The sequence below is a fragment of the Hyla sarda genome, chromosome 13, assembly GCF_029499605.1.
Source record: "Hyla sarda isolate aHylSar1 chromosome 13, aHylSar1.hap1, whole genome shotgun sequence".
Taxonomy (NCBI): domain Eukaryota; kingdom Metazoa; phylum Chordata; class Amphibia; order Anura; family Hylidae; genus Hyla; species Hyla sarda.
The window spans coordinates 17489945-17509465 of record NC_079201.1 but is presented as its reverse complement, the minus strand read 5'-3'; the positions used below and the strand labels follow the sequence as shown (position 1 = coordinate 17509465).

General features: G+C 43.7%; 1 protein-coding gene across 12 annotated transcripts in view; it reads left to right on the top strand.

Annotated features, from left to right (window-relative positions):
- The window catches only part of PTPRT (protein tyrosine phosphatase receptor type T), a 433706-nt gene that overhangs the window by 222202 nt on the left and 191983 nt on the right, over positions 1 to 19521 (top strand). For all 12 annotated transcript variants that reach the window (XM_056549647.1, XM_056549653.1, XM_056549644.1 and 9 more), the window contains exons 5-6: positions 4621 to 4736; positions 6447 to 6621. In XM_056549647.1, coding sequence (XP_056405622.1) covers positions 4621 to 4736; positions 6447 to 6621 — 291 coding nt within the window. The remainder of the gene's footprint in view (positions 1 to 4620; positions 4737 to 6446; positions 6622 to 19521) is intronic.

Here is a 19521-nt window from a genome sequence, read left to right as displayed (position 1 = left end):
ATTAAATGGCAGGTATGGTGCATAATTTGGAGACCTGGGACACAATTTTACAAGCAGTTCTGTCCTCTGCCCTACTGCTCCCCAATGTAACCACAATGAAATAAGGTAGTGTGACATAAGGTTGGTATTCTCTTTTTCAGATGCCCACTTGTGTATATACCATCTATTGATAAGATTTTGCCATATTTGCACTTAAGAGGCTACATGCCTGCACCTTATAGTCAATTTGGATATTGTACATTGGATTATGTGGTATTCTGGCCTCTATTCATTACCTATCATCTATTTCTAATATCACTATATTTACACTTTAGAGGTTGTTTATCTTTACATTGTATACCTTGTTATACTTACCTCCATTTGCATACATATATATATATATATATATATATATATAGAAACTATTGCGAACACTGTTTAAATTATTTATAACACTATGTACCACAAAAGATACCTATATGTATTCTGCATGTAGTAATTGTGGTAGTTTTAATATATAAATACTCATCAGGTGTTCCCCCACCGCATGTTTTTATCCTGTCTATGTGTAGATATGTTTTTTTAGGGGTTGGCTTTTTCTCGCTGTTTTTGTAATATTAAATCTTTTTGCTAAAATACTTGTTTTCATTTCATGGGATATATGTGGCAAGGTCTTGTAGGTTTATTACATTGTGTGTTTCTTTGCCTTTTTTCTGACTTGTATATGTAACATCAGCGCTCCGGCCAAACACGCTGGCCGTGAGCGCTCTCTTGACATGTCCCTGCTGCCGGCGGGGCTGGGATTCGCATAGCGGGATGCGCCTGCATGCGAATCCAAGCCCGTCACTCACCTCCCTGGTCTTCCTGGTCTCGCAGCCCTGACGCGCATGCCCCCGCCTCCTAGGGCACGCGCGTGCCGCAGCTCTTTCATTTAAAGGGCTGGTACTTCCCTAATCAGTGTTTTCACCTGTGCTCTTGGTATAAGTGCTTGCTCCTCCCTTGTATTCCTCCCGGGTCTTTGTTGCCTTGTGCCCTAGTGAAAGCATACTGTGTTCCTGATATATTTGTTCTGTTACCTGACCCTGCACCTGTGCCGCCTGCCCTGACCTACTGCTACATTGACCTCTTCTTGCCAGTTTCCTTTTGTGCCACGCCACATCCCAGCAGCCTGTGTGGACGAGTCATGGCAGGGGTAGCAACCTGGGTGCCGCCTGCTGCAGCAAGACCATCCCGCTTTGCGGCGGGCTCTGGTGAAAACCTTAGACTTCGCTTCCTGTCACAACTCAAGTCATCATCCACACAGGCCCAGAGGATCCACCACCTGCTGTGACCCTTACACTATATTGATGATCTGACTCATGTAGGTTTTGTGTTAAGGTTAGGCAAGTAGCCTAAGATTCCCTTTGTGAATATCATTGGTTTTACTGTTTGGTTGTTATGATATGTCCTATTGGCATGTACCATACACGCTCCCATATTACTGTAGGAAGGATTTGCTTTATTGGTCTTTGCCATAAAGGTCTTTGTCCACATCTGAGAATGCATCAGCCAGACTATATTAGACAGTCCCACGATACATAACCATAGCTTCAAAAGACACGTTATCTAATGGAATCTTCCGTAAAACAGTCTCTTTCATTATTTCCATGTCTCATTCTCATGGCACAAGATTCAGTGTCTTAATAAGACTGCGGTGATGCGGCCGTGTCTATTAGGGCCTCGGGAGAGGGGATTTCTCTGCATTTCGGAAAACCCTTCATTCGGAAGGATATGTGTGATGCACAAGCTTATCTCAGCCGTGGTTGGGACTCTGAGACTTATAATAATAGTTTGCTCCAACAGTGGAGACAGATTTACAGACCTAATCTAGGCATGTTTGTGCTTTCGCTAGAAGTCCCTCGTGCCTGTTTATTACCAAAAGTTGAAAGATACAAATCTTGTTGTCTGTGTTCTTGCAAGCAAAACGGCCGGGTAATATTTTCCCAGGCTTGGAACGAGTGAGCGTAACATTTTCAATTATATTAGGAAAAGGAGATTTTAAAAATCTATGAGGGTAGTTTTAAGAAGAAATGTTCACGTGTTGGTGTAGCCTGAAGACATATGAGTCGTAGCACCTATATAGTAGGAACAGGTCATGGCTACATTTTGTGTATATATATATATATATATATATGTGGGTAGGTATGTATGTGTATATATAACGTAACATATATGTTTATATGTTTTACCATAACTTCCCGAACCGCTGGAAATATATCCATTCAACTTGGCACAAGTTTCTTCTAATAAAAATATAGTAGAGTTTAGGGATTTCTGTGCAGCCCAGATAGATAAAGGGGTACTCTGCCCCTAGACATGTTATCCCCTATAAGGGGATAAGATGTCTGATTGCAAGGACCCCCGCGATCTCCCTGCTGCACCCGGCGTTCGTTTAGAGAGTCGGGTGCAGTGCCGGAATCTTGTGACGTCACAGCCGTGCCCCGCTCATGACGTCATGGCTATGCCCCCTCAATGCAAGTCTATGGGAGGGGGCGTGACGGCAGTCACGCCCCCTCCCATAGACTTGCATTGAGGGGGCATGGCCGTGATGTCACGAGCAGGGCGCGGCTGTGACGTCACAAGACTCTGGCGCTGCCTTCTGGGGGCGGAGTACAAGACTCCGCCCTGCCAGTCACCACCAGTCCCCGGAAGTTCACTCCGTGCACCGGATGTCTTGGGTGCCGCAGCCGAGATCGCAGGACCCCTACGATCCTTTGGATAGGGGATAAGATGTCTAGGGGCAGAGTAACCCTGTAAATAATACTTTACTGTGACTCGGGCTGCAGAGATTGCCTGGGAGTTTTAAACATCCTTGCAGCCAGACCAACGTGATGGTAAAGTAGGATTTAACTGTCTGGCAGATAGATGCAGAGAATAGTTAGTGCAGGAGCCGGGAGAGGAGAAGGGGTGTATAGCTGAGAGAAGCGTGAGGGGGAAAATAAGGCATCAGAGTGGGGATAGGGAGAGGGAAAGGCAGCACTGCTGCAGTAAGGAGTGCGCTGGGATGAGGAGCTAAGCACTGGTGGGGCAGTATGCGTGCCACCCAGCTTTCCCAGTCTCCTGAAAAGCATTGCTTCTCCTCTCCTACAAGGTTTAGGTAAGTATTAACAGGCAATGCCGGGTACTCAGCAAGTATAATATATAAGTTATAAAGGTTGATTGAGTTTTGAAAAAAACTACTTTTTATGTAAAATTTTAACCCAACTTGGGGCAGTGATGTAAAGGTGAAAAATGTTTCTCAAACACCCCTGAAAGATTGTGTATTAGAAGTTATATTGGCAACTGGTGTAATCTTTAGCCAAATACTATGACATAGACAAATCAGGATAATGTACACCAGATGTAGAAACAGCGATACAGTAGGGACCTGGAATGTTATTAGAGGTAAATGAAAACATGGCTACTAATCATTGTAATACCAGTAGTTGGTCATGTTGGCTGACTGTCACTCCGAATACTTACCGTTATTGTCCATGTCCCACTCTTTCTCTCTGTCTGTCACCATGCTGCTTCTCCTTCTATTGCTTATCCTGCTCTGACCCTGACCTGCATATGGCAGCTCCATGTCTTCCCTAGAAATGTATTCTACAAAGCTGTTTTGATATCCTATGATGATTGATGCCTAAATCTAATGTATCGTATCGAGTCTCCAGGGTATGACCTAGATGGCTGACCGTAAACCTGACTACTTGCCATGACTTTCTTGCCTGTACCTCACTTTACTACTTTGCCAACTGTCCAAGACCCACTCCTAAACTAAAATCCACCTTTGCCTGATCCCTTGGTGCCTTGCAACAGTGCCTTTTGGTCCAGTAGGCCCAAAACCACTATAGGGGTAGCAACTTGGTACCATCCAGCAGGTAAGCCCAGCCTCCATGGCCTGGAGGGTGAAACCTAAAAGATACACTTAGCTCCTTAGTTTGGTCTAAAGTCAAAACTGGTTGGGTATCACGGCGGGTCCACACTTGTTGCTTGTTACACTCATCAACACTATACATGACACTACATTGTAGAAGGTCAGCAAGAGTGCTGAACTCAATGTGCTTAGACCATAGGCTGGTGTAACCAATGGCTTTTACATGATCAGGACAATCTCACTAGAGAACAGAAAAGAAGAAAAACTATTTTCTACTGAATTATCAAATAACAGGAACACAATTTCCTCTACCGACCACCACTTGGTTCTAGTAATGATGGTTCCAGCATTTGTCATGTAGTGCTATATGCCCAGGTCGTGAGTTCCCACATATGGCGATATTGAATGTTATGGTAGGAAAAGGTGCAAAATCAGAGTTACCATGTATTTCCAGATGACTGTATTTATGCTGCGTGTCCTTGTATGTGTAGTAGAAACAGATTAGAGACATGTCCCTGACATTTCTGTGAATGCATTTTTTTTCTGATCTTTTTATAGTTGCCTTGAAATTGTTCCAGGCACTCACAGAGTGAGCAGTAATTCTCTGCCTGTAGCTCATTTAGGGGACTGTGCAGACAGCAGCTATACCTTTAGTCCTCTAATAACTAAAGCTAGACGGGGAAACTGTTTACTTGTTACTTTAAAGGTCCCCGTGCTAATATTGAGATATTTTTCTTTGTGTGCAGGGAACGCTCCCCATTTCCTACGCTTGCAAAATGTGGAGGTGAATGTGGGACAGAACGCCTCTTTTCAGTGCATCGCTGGAGGAAAATGGTCTCAACACGACAAGCTGTGGCTGCAGGTAAGAAAGACACTAAGACCAAGACAGGAAAAAATAAACAGGATTGTTACAAAAAATACAATATCAAAGGAAATTAGTGTAGGTACCATAGATTCAGTTATTGTACCAATCTTAGGTTCTCCAACCACTTCATTAAAGGGGAACTCCGCCCCTAGACATCTTATCCCCTATCCAGAGGATAGGGGAGAAGATGTCTGATCGCGGGAGTCCTGCACCTGGTACCCCCGCGATCTCTGTGAAGCACCCGTCGTTCATTTAGAACACTGGGTGCGGGCAGTGGGGGTCGTGACATCATGGCCACGCCTCTTGTGATGTCACACCACGCCCCCTCAATGCAAGTCTATCAGAGGGGGAGGGGCAGATGTCATGACCCTTCCCATAGACTTGCATTGAGGGGGCATGGTTTGATGTCACAAGGATAGTGGCCGTGATGTCACTATCCCCGCCGCCCGCTCCAAGCGTTTGGAACAAAATGTTCCAAATGCTGGGGCAGCGGAGTACCCCTTTAAGCAACATAAACCTGTGAAAGGCCCATCTACTCCAATCCACTGGTGCTCATACAACCTTCCTCATTCTGCAATCACTCCAGGTATATCTTACAAGGTGGAAGGGCAGGTGGGCTGAGCAAATAGGGGTTCTGATGGCATGAGCCACCACATTTGTTGTGCCCATTCCGATACATTCATTCCAAATTATGGAATATACTGCATCATGCCAAGCAGTATGTGGTGGCTATGGGGGGAACATGGTAGGATCTTCATGGTCCTCAAGCCCAACCCCCCCCCCCCCCCAAACATGACCTGGTGGGGGGAGGGGGCGATATGAGGATCGCGCTTGGGAAACACTGTGCTAGCATATGACTTGTGGCCTATATATATTAGGTATGCCTGACATTAGCAGTACCTAGGCTTACTAAACTTTAGTCTCCTCAGGGTTAGAAAGGCTGAGGGACAAGACATGTGGCTCCGGCTAAGGCCAGATCAACACTTACCTCTTTTCTCTAGGAGAGGAGGGAGAACTTGGGACTACCTCCTGCATCTATTGGTCGGGAGTCTGCAAGAGACCAAATCATTCATTAGGTTTTAATGTAATAACATTAACCCTCTGCACACTTTAAAACTCAGGATATGTTTTTAACTTGACCTGAAAGAAATCATTAATAATGCTGAAAACACACTTTACATGATCATACAATACTTGAAAACATAATATGCATCCAACAAACCAATTATGCCGCAGCCACCCGACTACTCTGTTGAGTAGCTGCAGAAAATGCTATACTGGGCCACCACAAGTGTATGTACACAGTGCAGCAGAATGTGTGGAAGAGCAGAACAGAATTTGCCATAAGTATTTGATCTGTGGAGGAAGTAACTAATGGGGCCGCCATTAATAACCGGAATCCCAAGTTCCCTGTTTGTAGGAATAAAGATGGCCAAATATCTGTCACCCCTGTAAACTGCAATCTAGCAACATAAAATGCTGAATGTGATGAGTATGAATTCAAAGGCCCATTTGTAAAGTATGTTTAGGCCAGAATCTGGTCCTCAGGACTGACCACAGCCAACTTGGCTTGTTACCATTTTTTCTTTTAATAGTTAGCAATTTTGATTTCAATTTTCCGGAAATAAAAGTGGATTAGACAAGCTGTCCTTCCCTTCTTGCTGTCGGCAGCGTGACTGATTGTGAGCCTTTATCTCTGTTCTGCAGCAGTGGAATGGCCGCGACACAGGCCTCATGGTAACTCGCGTGGTAAATCACAGACGCTTCTCTGCCACAGTCAGCGTCGGGGACACGTCTCAGCGAAGTGTCAGCAAATATCGTTGTGTCTTAAGATCAGCAGGAGGTTCGGGGGTGTCTAACTATGCAGAGCTCATTGTAAAAGGTAAGTAGAATGACCAAGTGTCCTCATAGCGATCCTTCTTATTGCACAACTGAATGTCGATAAAGATCAAACATTATTTCCTTCTTTTAGGGAATTAACTAATTTAGATGGAATTCCTACTGAAGACAGTGTAAATGTCCAAAGGGTTAAAACTAATTTCATGTGATTATATACATATATATTATATATTTCTTTATTTATCTATGTAATTATTTAGTTATTGTTTTACTTATATAGTTATGTATTTAATTATTAAAGGAGTACTTCAGCCACAGACACTTATCCCCTATGACTGCAGTGTCTGACCGCGAGTGGTCCTACCGCTGGGACTCCCCCAGGATCTCCCATACAGGGACCCGGCATTACTACGGTTCTGCGCGACTAATTCCACGAGTTCCACGACACGCCCCCTCCATACAGCTCTATGGGAGGGGCAGGGATGCACAAACACTGCATCTCCGCCTCTCTCATAGAGATACATGGAGGGGGCGTGTTGGCCAGGGGCATCATTCCGGGGCCGACACGGCTCCTGCACAGAACAGCCGCAACAGAGCCGGGGCCCCGTATAGGAGATCGCCGGGTTGGGGTCTCATCGTTCAGACCCATTGAGATTAGACACTTATCCAGCTTATAGGGAATAAGGGTCTATGGCTCCAGATCTCCTTTAATTATTTATTGATTAATTTAATGTATTAATTTAGTTATTTTTGTATGTATGTATTTATTTCTTTTCTGTGTATTTATTCAGTTACTTATTTATTTAGTTAGTTAGTTAATTTTAAAGTTTGGTTTTAGTGTTAAGATTTAGTGTTTGCATGTATTTATTTATTTCTTTAGTTATTTATTTATTTTTGTATATATTTAGTTAGTTTAAAAAAAATGTGGTTTTAGTGTTGAAAATAAGTGTTTGCATTTATTTATTTTTGTATGTACTTAGCTGTTTATTTGTTTATTTAATTAGTTTTAACGAAATTTGGTTTTAGTGTTCAAATTTAGTGTTTGCATTTATTTAGTTATTTATTTTGGTATGTATATATTTATTTATATATATTCATTTATTTATATATTTATTTAGTGAGTAATTTAATTATTTATTTAATTATTGAGTCTTGAAAGCAGTTTGGTTTTAGTGTTGGCATATTGCAAATATTCTGCCGGAATGGTATTTATAATATTTTAGCTTATGGCGTAACAGTACGGTTTAGTATGCAAACTCGGAGGGGGGGTGGGGGGGTTGGTCCTAAAACCATTTGTTTTTTTTATATATCAACTGGCTCCGGAAAGTTAAACAGATTTGTAAATTACTTCTATTAAAAATCTTAATCCTTCAAATAGTTATTAGCTTCTGAAGTTGAGTTGTTTTTTTCTGTCTAACTTCTCTCTGATGATTCACGTCCTGGGACGTGACATCATCATTGAGCAGTTAGACAGAAAACTTCAGAAACTAATAACTATTGGAAGGATTAAGATTTTTTAATAGAAGTAATTTACAAATCTGTTTAACTTTCCGGAGCCAGTTGATATATATAAAAAAAGGTTTTGCCTGGAATACCCCTTTAAAGCGTGTAATGTTCTGGAACGATTAAGCATCTTCTAGAAAAGGATGTTAGTACAGCGCTTAGAACTTTTCAGCTTTTTTTTTAATTACTATCATCTAGAACAATGGTCTCCAAGCTGTGGACCTCCAGATGATGCAAAACTACAACTCCCAGCATGCCCAGACAGCCAACAACTGTCCAGGCATGCTGGGAGTTGTAGTTTTTCAACATCCGGAGGTCCACTGTTTGGTGACTACTGATCTAAAAGACAATATTGTGATTGTTTTTATTGTATCTTTATGAACTGTGTGATCTGTTCCAATCTGAACATCTTGCTTGAGCTATTTTAACAGCATTTAGTAGTATGCTTTACAGCAGAACCCTTGAATCATAGGCAACAATAGACAGGATCTGTTCCATTTAGATGAATTGGAAATGCTACTGGACATTCTCTGTGACCTTCTCAGCTAATTTCTGCTGTGAATGGCGGTGGATCCAGTGTTAATTCTCTACTGGTCATCTTTCACTGTGCCTCTGAAAAGAAAGACATTACTGGGAATTGATCTCCCGGAGCTTTCGGTGAACAAGCACTGATCTTGTAGGTGGGCACACGTTTAAAGAGCCTATTAAAATGCTTTGGCATCGGGCAGGGAGCATTACTTGATCTTTCGTGGGACTGAAGGAGTAATGTTTCTCTTTAAAGGGGTACTCCGGTAGAAAACATTTTTTCAATGGTGCCATAAATCAACTGGTGCAAGAAGATTAAACAGATTTGTAAATTACTTCTATTTAAAAATCTCAATCCTTCCAATACTTATCAGCTGCTGTATGCTCTAGAGGAAGTTGTGTAGTTCTTTCCAATCTGACCACAGTGCTCTCTGCAGACACCTCTGTCCTTGTCAGGAACTGTTCAGAGCAGGAGAGGTTTGCTATGGGAATTTGCTTATACTCTGGACAGTTGCTGACATGAAAAGTTTTCTTTCCTTCTGGAGAGAACTCTGGCTTAGATTCTGGCGTACATTCCCAGTCAGTTTCCAAGACGCATAGTTTGAGTGAAACCCTGATGTGAAAGGAAAGCCTACTGAAAAATGTGTCGGAGGTGCTGCTTTGGATTTTACATGCGATCCTTTGCTCTAGTGTGCCATTTGCCCTAGTGTGCCAACATGTGTTTACAGACATGGTTCTATCAGTCAGGAGCAGAGCCAGCTCTGCCTATAGGCAAAATAGGCAGCTGCCTAGGACACCCTCTTGAAGGGGGCACCGCTTTGCCTGCTGCAAGAAAGTTATAACTAGCATCCGAACCACTTGTTCAGCCAGCATGGGGCATGTCAAAGTGCGGGTCAATGGGTGGAGTCAAATGGGCGGCAAAATTAGCTTTTGCCTAGGGTGACAAAAATCCTTGCACCAGCCCTGGTCAGGAGATCTTATTTTTCTGAAAACCTTATTGTCCCCACTAAGTTTTTACCCCCTTACCAAAGTTGGTTCACCTGTAGAAATAAACATCAAATGTGAACTATAGTTCTATTTATTGAAGCACAGAACCAGTCAGTGTCCATATGTATGGATTCGAGTAGAATACAGACATGGCGCACATCTACAATCTTGTATAATGATCTGATTGCTTCTCAGCACAATATCAAAAACTAACAGGTTGTTAGTATACATTTTTGATCAAAAAGTACAAGCCCACTCGCCACGTCAAGGCCACCTATTCAGAGTGGGTCCCACCACCGCCACGACACAGGTGCCCATGGGGGGGGGGGGGGGGGAGCGACCCACTGGCAGAGCGGCCCCAATGCCTCTCCATGTCCATATGTATGGGTTTACCGTTGTTTCACTTGCAATACTTACAATTTATACGGTCGGAAGATATTTCCAACACATCATTTCGTTCTCTTTAAAAAGAATTTGTCTTTTGTTGGTATTAAACATTTCATTCTATCTATAGAATCCCTTTCTGTAACACTTGCTCCTCCTGAGCAACACCTAGATCTACATTTCTGCTGGTTTTCTCCTATGGTTCCGTCTCTCTGGGACCCTGTTCCCTTTATTTCCTACAGTGCGTATGTCCCAGCAGGTATCTAGAAGCCTCCTTCCCTCCCGCTGTCTTCTCACTTCCATCTTGAATATCCAACTGTGTGTTACTGTCTTATTATTATTGTCTACATTTCCTCACAGCCCTCCTACTGTCTTTTTAGATTTAATCTAAAAAGGTAGAGAGGACTGGTAAAAGATTAGTAAAAAAAAAAATGTTTTCAGAAGGTAAAGCATTAAAGAGGTCTAACTAAAAATATTGATGAGAAGTCCTTAAAGACCCTGGTTATTTCGGTTGGTGGGAGTCCACTTTCCTTGAGAAGAATTAGGGCTTGAGTGGCTCAAATGGACAAGCTACAGTGTCTAGGTATTTATTGATCACATTGATCTGATGATCATAGGTGATCCTGCGTGGGAGTTTTAAACGTCCTGCCGGTGTCATGTGACTTGTTAGTGTTACAAGGTCTCAGGTCTATTTCCCCAAAACAACCTCTGGATATAACGCTGAGTATGTGCACTGAACTTATTTGGTCAACCATGGCTAAGCCTGTTCTGAGAGGAACCTGCCCTGTGAAACCACTGTATGGTCTTGCCCACCATGCTGCAGCTCAGTTTCAGGCTCTTGGCAATCCTCTTATAGCCTAGCCTTCCAGGCCATCATCATGTAGAGCAAAAATTATTTTTCCAGATCCTCAGAGAGTTCTTTGCCATGGGGTGCCATGTTGAACTTCCAGTAACCAGTATTAGAGTGTGTGAACCATAACACCAAATTTAAGACACCTGCTCCCCATTTACACCTGAGACCTTTTTACACTAATGTGTCACATGGCTAATGAAAATGGCTAATTGGGCCCAATTTGGAAATTTCCACTTCACCCTCTATAGGACTGCTGAACGTTTCCGATTACTTAACTCTGAAACATTCAGTGGCCCCATAGAGAATTAATACAGTTGTGGTGCAATCGATTAATTCCCCTATGGATAGGGAACAACTTGAAGAGTTCAACAGCCCCATAGGGGATCACAGTCAAAATGTGGCTGAAATACAATAATAGCCCATAAATATAAAAATACAATACAAAACAGTGAAAAACAATGTACAAGTACAACTGCATAAAATATAAGGCACTTATACTATGACATCCAACCAACATGTTGAGCAGGGCTCATAGTGCGAAACTGTGCATGCCCCCAAGTACCTGACCCATGCAATACCTACAGTCCCCTATGGTTCCTGCGTACTATCCATTTTGGTTGGGTGCCATCAAGCCATTCACAAATGTTGAGCAGATAAGCTAATAGAAGTGGGCAGTTAATACACTGGATACATGGATACAGTCCAGTGTGTTTGTGCATAGTGTGTTCCTCCCCACGCCTCTTAATGGTTGAAATATGCAGATGCCTGGCAACCAGCCATCAATCACCGCTAAGATGGGCTGGAAGAGTATGTGGCTCATAATCGTCCGTCAGGTTTACCAATGCACCTCTTATGAATCCAGAAGGGGTGCTTCCGGCCCTACGGCACTCTAACTGTAAACTTTGATGTACGGGAGTACGTTCGTCACACACTGACAGCTTAGGTAAAACTCTGCTTGCGGTGGTGCTCAGTCCATAAAGACAGGTGTAAGTGAAATGAAAACAAGAGACGAGAAGACGGCACTCACCATGCAGGGAAGTCTTTATTTTCTTAGGGCGGTATATCGGTGTAGACATTCGGGGAAGGTACAGAGGAGGAGTGGTGACCGGGACACAGTGTTTCGTGCGCCTGCGCGCACTTCCTCACGCCGGAACTACGTCCTAGCGTGTCATCACCCAATATGTATGGCTGACGTGGTGGGTTGCTAGGAAACCTGGAATGCAACTGAGGTCACGTGACTATCATGTGACCTTCAGAGTAACACATGATTATAACAACAAATATAGGTAAGTGAAAAAATCCAATACTGAAACTAAACAGTTAAAAACTATCTCAGTCATAAATATGGTAACAAATGAAGTGCTCATAAAAAAGCGCTATATTCATTGCGGTCATTAAGTCCCAAATTATTAAGGGCATCTAGTTTAGCAATCCAGAGTGCCTCACGTTGTAGCAGTTTATGTGCTCGATCACCTCCAAATTTAAGTGGAGGTACTCTCTCCAGCCCACAGAATTGGAGATTGCTGCAATTGCCCGCGTTTGCCTCGTTCATGTGGGAGATGAGCCTGGGGGCACCAGATCCAGTTTGGACAGAGCGGACATGCTCTCGAAACCGGACCTGGAGCTGCCTAATGGTCTTCCCTACATAGAACCTGCCACACGGGCAAACCAAAGCGTATTCTACGTATGGCGTCCTACAGGTAATGAAGTCTTTGACAAAATGTGCAACGCCCCCTATCTTGATATGTTTCCCCGTGATCATGTGTGTGCAGTGGGGGCAAGAACCACACGGATGAATGCCAGTAGCTGAACATTTTGTAAGCCAATCAGATCCTGTGCTAGAAGGAACTAATTCTTGGTGTGCTTTCTTAAGTTTCTCACCAAGGGTGACGTTCTTTCTAAATGTAATTAATGGGGGAAGTTTAACCACATCTTGTAGATCGACGTCTGACTCCAACAGGAACCAGTTGCGTCTAATAGCGCTGGAAGCATTCTGGTTCATGTTGGAGTTGGCCAGGGAAAAGGTGAAACGTTTGCCAACTTCCTTAGGAGCAGATTTACTTGTCAATAGCGTGGACCTGTCAGTACTTCTAGCTCTATCCAGGCCGGTGTTAATAACACCTTCTGGATATTGATGTTGTAAAAGGCGATTTTTTAGATCTTGAGCCTATGTCTCAAAGACATGGAATTCGCTATTGATCCGTCGAAGACGGAGAAACTCAGAATAAGGGATGCTCTTCTTGACATGTAGGGGGTGGGAACTATGGAAATGAAGCAAGGTGCTGCGAGCGATATCCTTCCGGTATCCTTCAGTAGTCAAAGACCCGTCAACTACCTTCAGCTTCAGATCCAGAAACTCTAATTCGTCACCCACAAACATGGCATTGAAGAGCATATTCCCAGATGACTAGTACGTCATCGACGTATCTGTGGAAGAATTTAATAAACCTTATGAAGGGGTTGGAGGGAGAGAACACGTAGCGACGTTGAAAGATGGCGAGAAACAAGTTGGCATAAGTGCAGGAGACTGGCGTGCCCATTGCTGTGCCGGTCTCCTGCCTATACCAACTCTCGCCATCTCTGAATTCATTGTGAGTCAAAATGAACTGCATTGAGTCGCATACGAATTGAGTGAAGTCTGTAGTCTTGTCGGTTTCGGACAGAAACTCACTGATAGCCTGTACAACCGCATTGTGAGGGATGCGGGTGTACAGGCTATCAACGTCAACAGACGCTAGTCTGTAGGTGGGCTGCCAATTAAAGTCACGAAGTTGGGATAACAAATCACCAGTGTCTTTGATGTAAGTGGGGGTGCCAGGTAGTAAGGGTTTTAGCAGCCATTCAATATAATGAGAAAGGTGTTCGGTCACAGAGCCGATCACTGCCACAATGGGGCGTCCAGGGGGTCGGCTCTGCGACTTATGCACCTTGGGCAAAAAGTACCACCTAGGATGTCGTGGTGCATTTGGAATTAATTTCTCTGCAGTTTTCTGAGAAATTAAGCCATGCGCACTACTAGTTCTGAGGAACGTCCTGAGTTGTTTCATGGTTTTTTCTACCGGGTTAGATGGGAGAAGGCGATAGGTGTCAGTATCACTTAATAATCGTTTTTTCTCCAAGGCGTAGGCTTTGGTGGTCATTACAAAAGTGCTTCCACCTTTGTCTGCCTTAACGACTCTGAGGTCTGGTCCAGACTGTAGCCACCTTAAGGCCTTCTCGTCTCCAGCTGTGAGGTTACTCTTAACAGGAGGGTATAACAGAGCCTTTACATCCCTACTGACTGCCCGGGTAAAGAGGTCGATGGAACTTCCTGCTGGGGTCGGAGGGGAAAAACTAGAAGGGTTACCTTTCCTGAAGGGGGGTACCTCTGTGGGAGACAGATTCTCATAAGATTCAGTGTTCTCTGCTAGTGAGCATAGTGTATGTAATGTATTCCTATCTACAGGTGTAAGATCTAAGATAGGGGAAAAACCTAGGGGACCAATGGTGGCAGGAACTTCAGCTTCTCCAAGTACATTAGACACAGTAGATGCATGTGATTTATTGAATAGCTTGTGCAACCCCATTTTTCTGGTAGCCTTATACAGGTCTACCTCAAATTGGGTGTAAGAAAAAGTTTGGCACAAGCCAAAATTGAGCCCTTTTGACAAGAGTGACATACACTCGTCAGTGAGGGTAACGTCCGTCAAGTTCAAGACATTATCTGTCACAGGGGTAGTCTCTAGTCCCTCCATGTCACCCCTTTCCTTTTCCCTCCGGTGCCCTGAATTTCTTTTCCTTCCTCTACCCCTCCTGATGCTCCTCCTAAAGGGGAGGGACCGCAGGCACGGGTGGTTTTGCCAGACTGAGAATCATCGGACTGGGTGGCATCTGACTCGGAGGTCCAGTAATCGGGGGGCTGCCTTCTCGGGTTATTGCGTCTCCGAACTGGGGGATTCCTGGGGCGCCTATTCTGCTTCTTGGTATTCCATGTGAATGGAACGCCAATATCCAGAAGGTGTTATTAACACCGGCCTGGATAGAGCTAGAAGTACTGACAGGTCCATGAAATTGACAAGTAAATCTGCCCCTAAGGAAGTTGGCAAACGTTTCACCTTTTCCCTGGCCAACTCCAACATGAACCAGAATGCTTCCAGCGCTATTAGACGCAACTGGTTCCTGTTGGAGTCGGACGTCGATCTACAAGATGTGGTTAAACTTCCCCCATTAATTACATTTAGAAAGAACATCACCCTTGGTGAAAAACTTAAGAAAGCACACCAAGAATTAGTTCCTCGTAGCACAGGATCTGATTGGCTTACAAAATGTTCACCTACTGGCATTCATCCTTGTGGTTCTTGCCCCCACTGCACACATGATCACAGGGAAACATATCCAGATAGGGGGCGTTGCACATTTTGTCAAAGACCTCATTACCTGTAGGAAGCCATACGTAGTATATGCTTTGGTTTGCCCGTGTGGCAGGTTCTATGTGGGGAAGACCATTAGGCAGCTCCAGGTCCAGTTTCGAGAGCATGTCCGCTCTGTCCGAACCGGATCTGGTGCCCCCAGGCTCATCTCCCACATGAACGAGGCACACGCGGGCAATTGCAGCAATCTTCAATTTTGTGGGCTGGAGAGAGTACCCCCACTTAAATTTGGAGGTGATCGAGCACATAAACTGCTACAACGTGAGGCACTCTAGATCGCTAAACTAGATGCCCTTAATAATTTGGGACTTAATGACCGCAATGAATATAGCGCTTTTTTATGAGCACTTCATTTGTTACCATATTTATGACTGAGATAGTTTTTAACTGTTTAGTTTCAGTATTGGATTTTTTCACTTACCTATAATTGTTGTTATAATCATGCGTTACTCTGAAGGTCACATGATAGTCACGTGACCTCAATTGCATTCCAGGTTTCCTAGCAACCCACCGCGTCAGCCCTACATATTGGGTGAGGACGCGCTAGGACGTAGTTCCGGCATGAGGAAGTGCGCGCAGGCGCACAAAACACTGTGTCCCGGTCACCCCTCCTCCTCTGTACCTTCCCCGCCTGTCTACACCGATATGCCGCTCTAAGAAAATAAAGACTTCCCTGCATGGTGAGTGCCGTCTTCTCGTCTCTTGTTTTCGTTGCACCTCTTATGACTTATGCAGCCATTGTGGTTGGGTATGAATAATTACAGGTTATACCGTCAGTCCCGCAAGAGATTCAAAACAAGAGCATTCTTTATTGATACAGTCAACCAGAGGATGGCTTGTAGAGTAATTTTTTTGGTTCATTAATACAAATATAGACAAGCGAGGCAGAGTTATAGGATGAGACATTTCATGCATTTATTATCATATAGGCTTTAATATGTACTAGAAATTGTGAAAGAGTCAATTTGTCTCATCTGTAATACAGTGACAACATTTGAAGGATTGCTAGCCGCTAGGAAGGTTCTTCCAATTTGCAGAGTTTGGCCCTGTGGAAAACCCTTGGGATAGAGTTGGGATCTGTGAACTTGTTCTTTAATTCGAGCCCCTGAGGTGGGGACACAGCTGGGACAAAGAGACAGACGTCACTCAGCTCTGACAAGATAGTTAGCACATGACAAATTATTTCCTCCTCTCATCACATTATGAAAACAACAATTATGGATGGTAGTGACAGAAATATCACGAAATTGTGCCTAATGGAACTGGAACTATAAATATACAACAAGCTAGAAACAAGAGCAGGAGAAAAAGGCAATAAATCTATGTTCTGTAATGACTGTGTATTACATGATCTGGGAGTAGCCATGAAGATACAATCACATCCGTTCCTGATGTGTACTACTATTTTTAATAAGCATTTGATGCTTTAGTATGTCACATAGGACAGGGAGAAGTGCAGCCCTGAGCTTATCCACAACCCCTTTCCCTTCCTACTTGACGATCTGCCCTATGCAACAGACCCCTAACTGGTCAATGGTCCCTATTCTAAATAAAGTGCTAAGTGTAGTGAGGTCAAACACAAAAACCCACCATTATGTAAGTCAGGGAGGAAGTTAGGAAACAAGGGGTTAACCAGGAACTTGACCAGTGAGCAAAGACAGTTGAAGAATAACCAGACAACAAAACAGAAAGTGCAAGGTCAGGCAGGTCAAGCCAGAACCAGGAAGTCACACAGTACTAAATCACTAAGCAAAGGAGTAGTCAGGGAACTATCCAAAAGGTCAGGAGTACAAAAAGACAGCATAGCAAATGCAGGTATAGGGGGAAAGGACAAAACCTCTATCACAGGCAATGCAATAAAGCAAGTCTGTGACTTAAATAGCCCACCCTAGGAGGATGTGGATGCTAAGGGCTCATACCATTGATACATGGATCATCATACATGCCTCCTGAAGCTGCAGGTGGCCTGGCCATATATTTCCCTACAACACAAACAAAATGGCCAACAATGTCAAATAGTAATAAGGAGAAATAAGAAAGTAGCTGCTGCTAAATACTTAGAAGGAGAATCTCTTTATGAGTCCCATATTCCATAATATGCAGATTTCTCCCCCCAAAAAAGTGTCACCCAGCTATCCCTCTTCAACACAGAGCAGAGTATTGGTTGGGCAGCAAGATGCCTTTAATGCAGTTAGAGGGGGGGGGGTTGACGACTTATTTAGATCAGTGGTATAGAGATTAAAGACTTAATTTTCTGGCAATGCTCAATGGGAAACAGTATGCAAATCTACTGTCCTCTATAAAAAAGAAAATTACCTCATACTAGACAAAGTTTCCCCCAAAAAGGAGTAGTCACCTGCCTAAAAAAGGAGATGTTGGCGGAGGATCAGGTGGGGTTAGCCGAACTTGAAATAAAGTTTCCATTCACCACTAAATCCTTTCAAGGCCAATTAAATCTTGAACATATTCGGTAGTAAAAAAATGGGAGTAGTCTTAAGGAGGCAATTCCTTTACCTTACAGACGTTTAAGAATAAATAAAATACTGGCCTTCAAGTCCACATTATCACCATTTTGGCTGACCACCATTTGTGGTCTTTTCTGAGCTTCCGCGAAGGGGTATTTGAACCTGGACCCTCGCAGGTGCCTTTGGTCCCCAAAGGGAAGGTCTGTGGGTACTGGCAATACAGAATATGGGGCTCAAGGTCACGGATATTTAACCAATTAACTATTTATTGTGTAGAAAAAATGTCAACATCTATATATATATATATATATATATATATATTAATAAAATACACTGTGACCTGCGACTCACAGGGCTCTTGTGTGTCGTCAGGATCACTACATCTAAAATCTGGATACTAGAGATGAGCAAATTTTTGAAAAATTAGATTCGCCGAATATTCAGAAAAAATTTGGTTCGGTACGAATTTATTTGCGCCAATTTCGCTATTAAAAACTGCTATTTCTGGCCTACAGAGAGCCTCAATAGGTGTGTTTGTCTTACTGTAACACGCATAGGGTGTGTGCTGGGTTAGTGAAATAATACTGTTATTCAGTATGACATGCAGAAGAGGCGTTGCTATTAGAATCACTGTCGCAGAGCGGCACAATGACAGAGCCTGGAGGTGGCATCAGTATGAGGAGACCATATAGTGGCTGAATGACACAGCGTGGAGGTGGCGGCAGCATGAGGAGAACATATTGTGACTGAATGACACAGCCTGGAGTTGGCAGCAGCATGAGGAGACCATATACTGGCTGAATGACACAGCCTGGAGTTGGAGGCAGCATAAAGTGGACGGATGACACAGCCTGGAGTTTGTGGTAGCATGAGGAGAACATATAGTGGCTGAATGACACAGCCTGGAGGTGGCGGCAGCATGAGGAGAACATATAGTGGCTGAATGACACAGCCTGGAGGTGGCGGCAGCATGAGGAGGCCATATAGTGGCTGAATGACACAGCCTGGAGTTGGTGGCAGCATGAGGAGAACATATGGTGGCAGAATGAGACAGCCTGAAGCTTGCATCAGCATGAGGAGAACATATGGTGGGAGAATGAGATAGCCTGGAGGTGGCATCAGCATGAGGAGAATATATGGTGGCAGAATGAGAAAGCCTGGAGCTTGCATCAGCATGAGGAGAACATATGGTGGCAGGATGAGACAGCCTGAAGGTGGCAGCACCAGCATTAGGATTCCTGGAAGTGACCAGGTGACAGAGTGGTGCGGTGGGTGGCAATACCAGTACTGGTGACGAAGGTGGGTGAAAAAGGAGAATTTGGCATCAGATGTGTGGCATCAGGTGGGTGACAGGATCAGAATAGTACAGGTAGGCAGAAGAAAACAGTCTCTTTTGTAAAAGTGTTAGTGTGCACAAGTAAGTATTGAGTATATGCATTACGTAAAACGTAACTTTTAATAATATGCTAAGGATAAAATATATGGACCCCATTTTTTTTTTTTTTAATCAAACAAAAGGAATGGTGTGCAAAAAAACACTGTGTACCACCTACTCCACCAAGTATTGATGTGATGCAAAGACTTCTAAAAGGTGGAAGGGAACAGTGTATGGTCCATTGTAACCTGTGGGGGTAAACACTTCCCCTGTAAGGCCCTACTCTCGCCCTATTAATTCCCTTCTTGGCAAGTGTTACTCACCCTAAAAAAGGGCTGCCCCACACAGCAAAAACTCTCTATTTCCAACTAAAAACCCTGGGAAATGGCAGTATTTGTAGGGGGAAATAGGGAGAGGTTCCTGTGTGGGGCTGCCCTTTTTA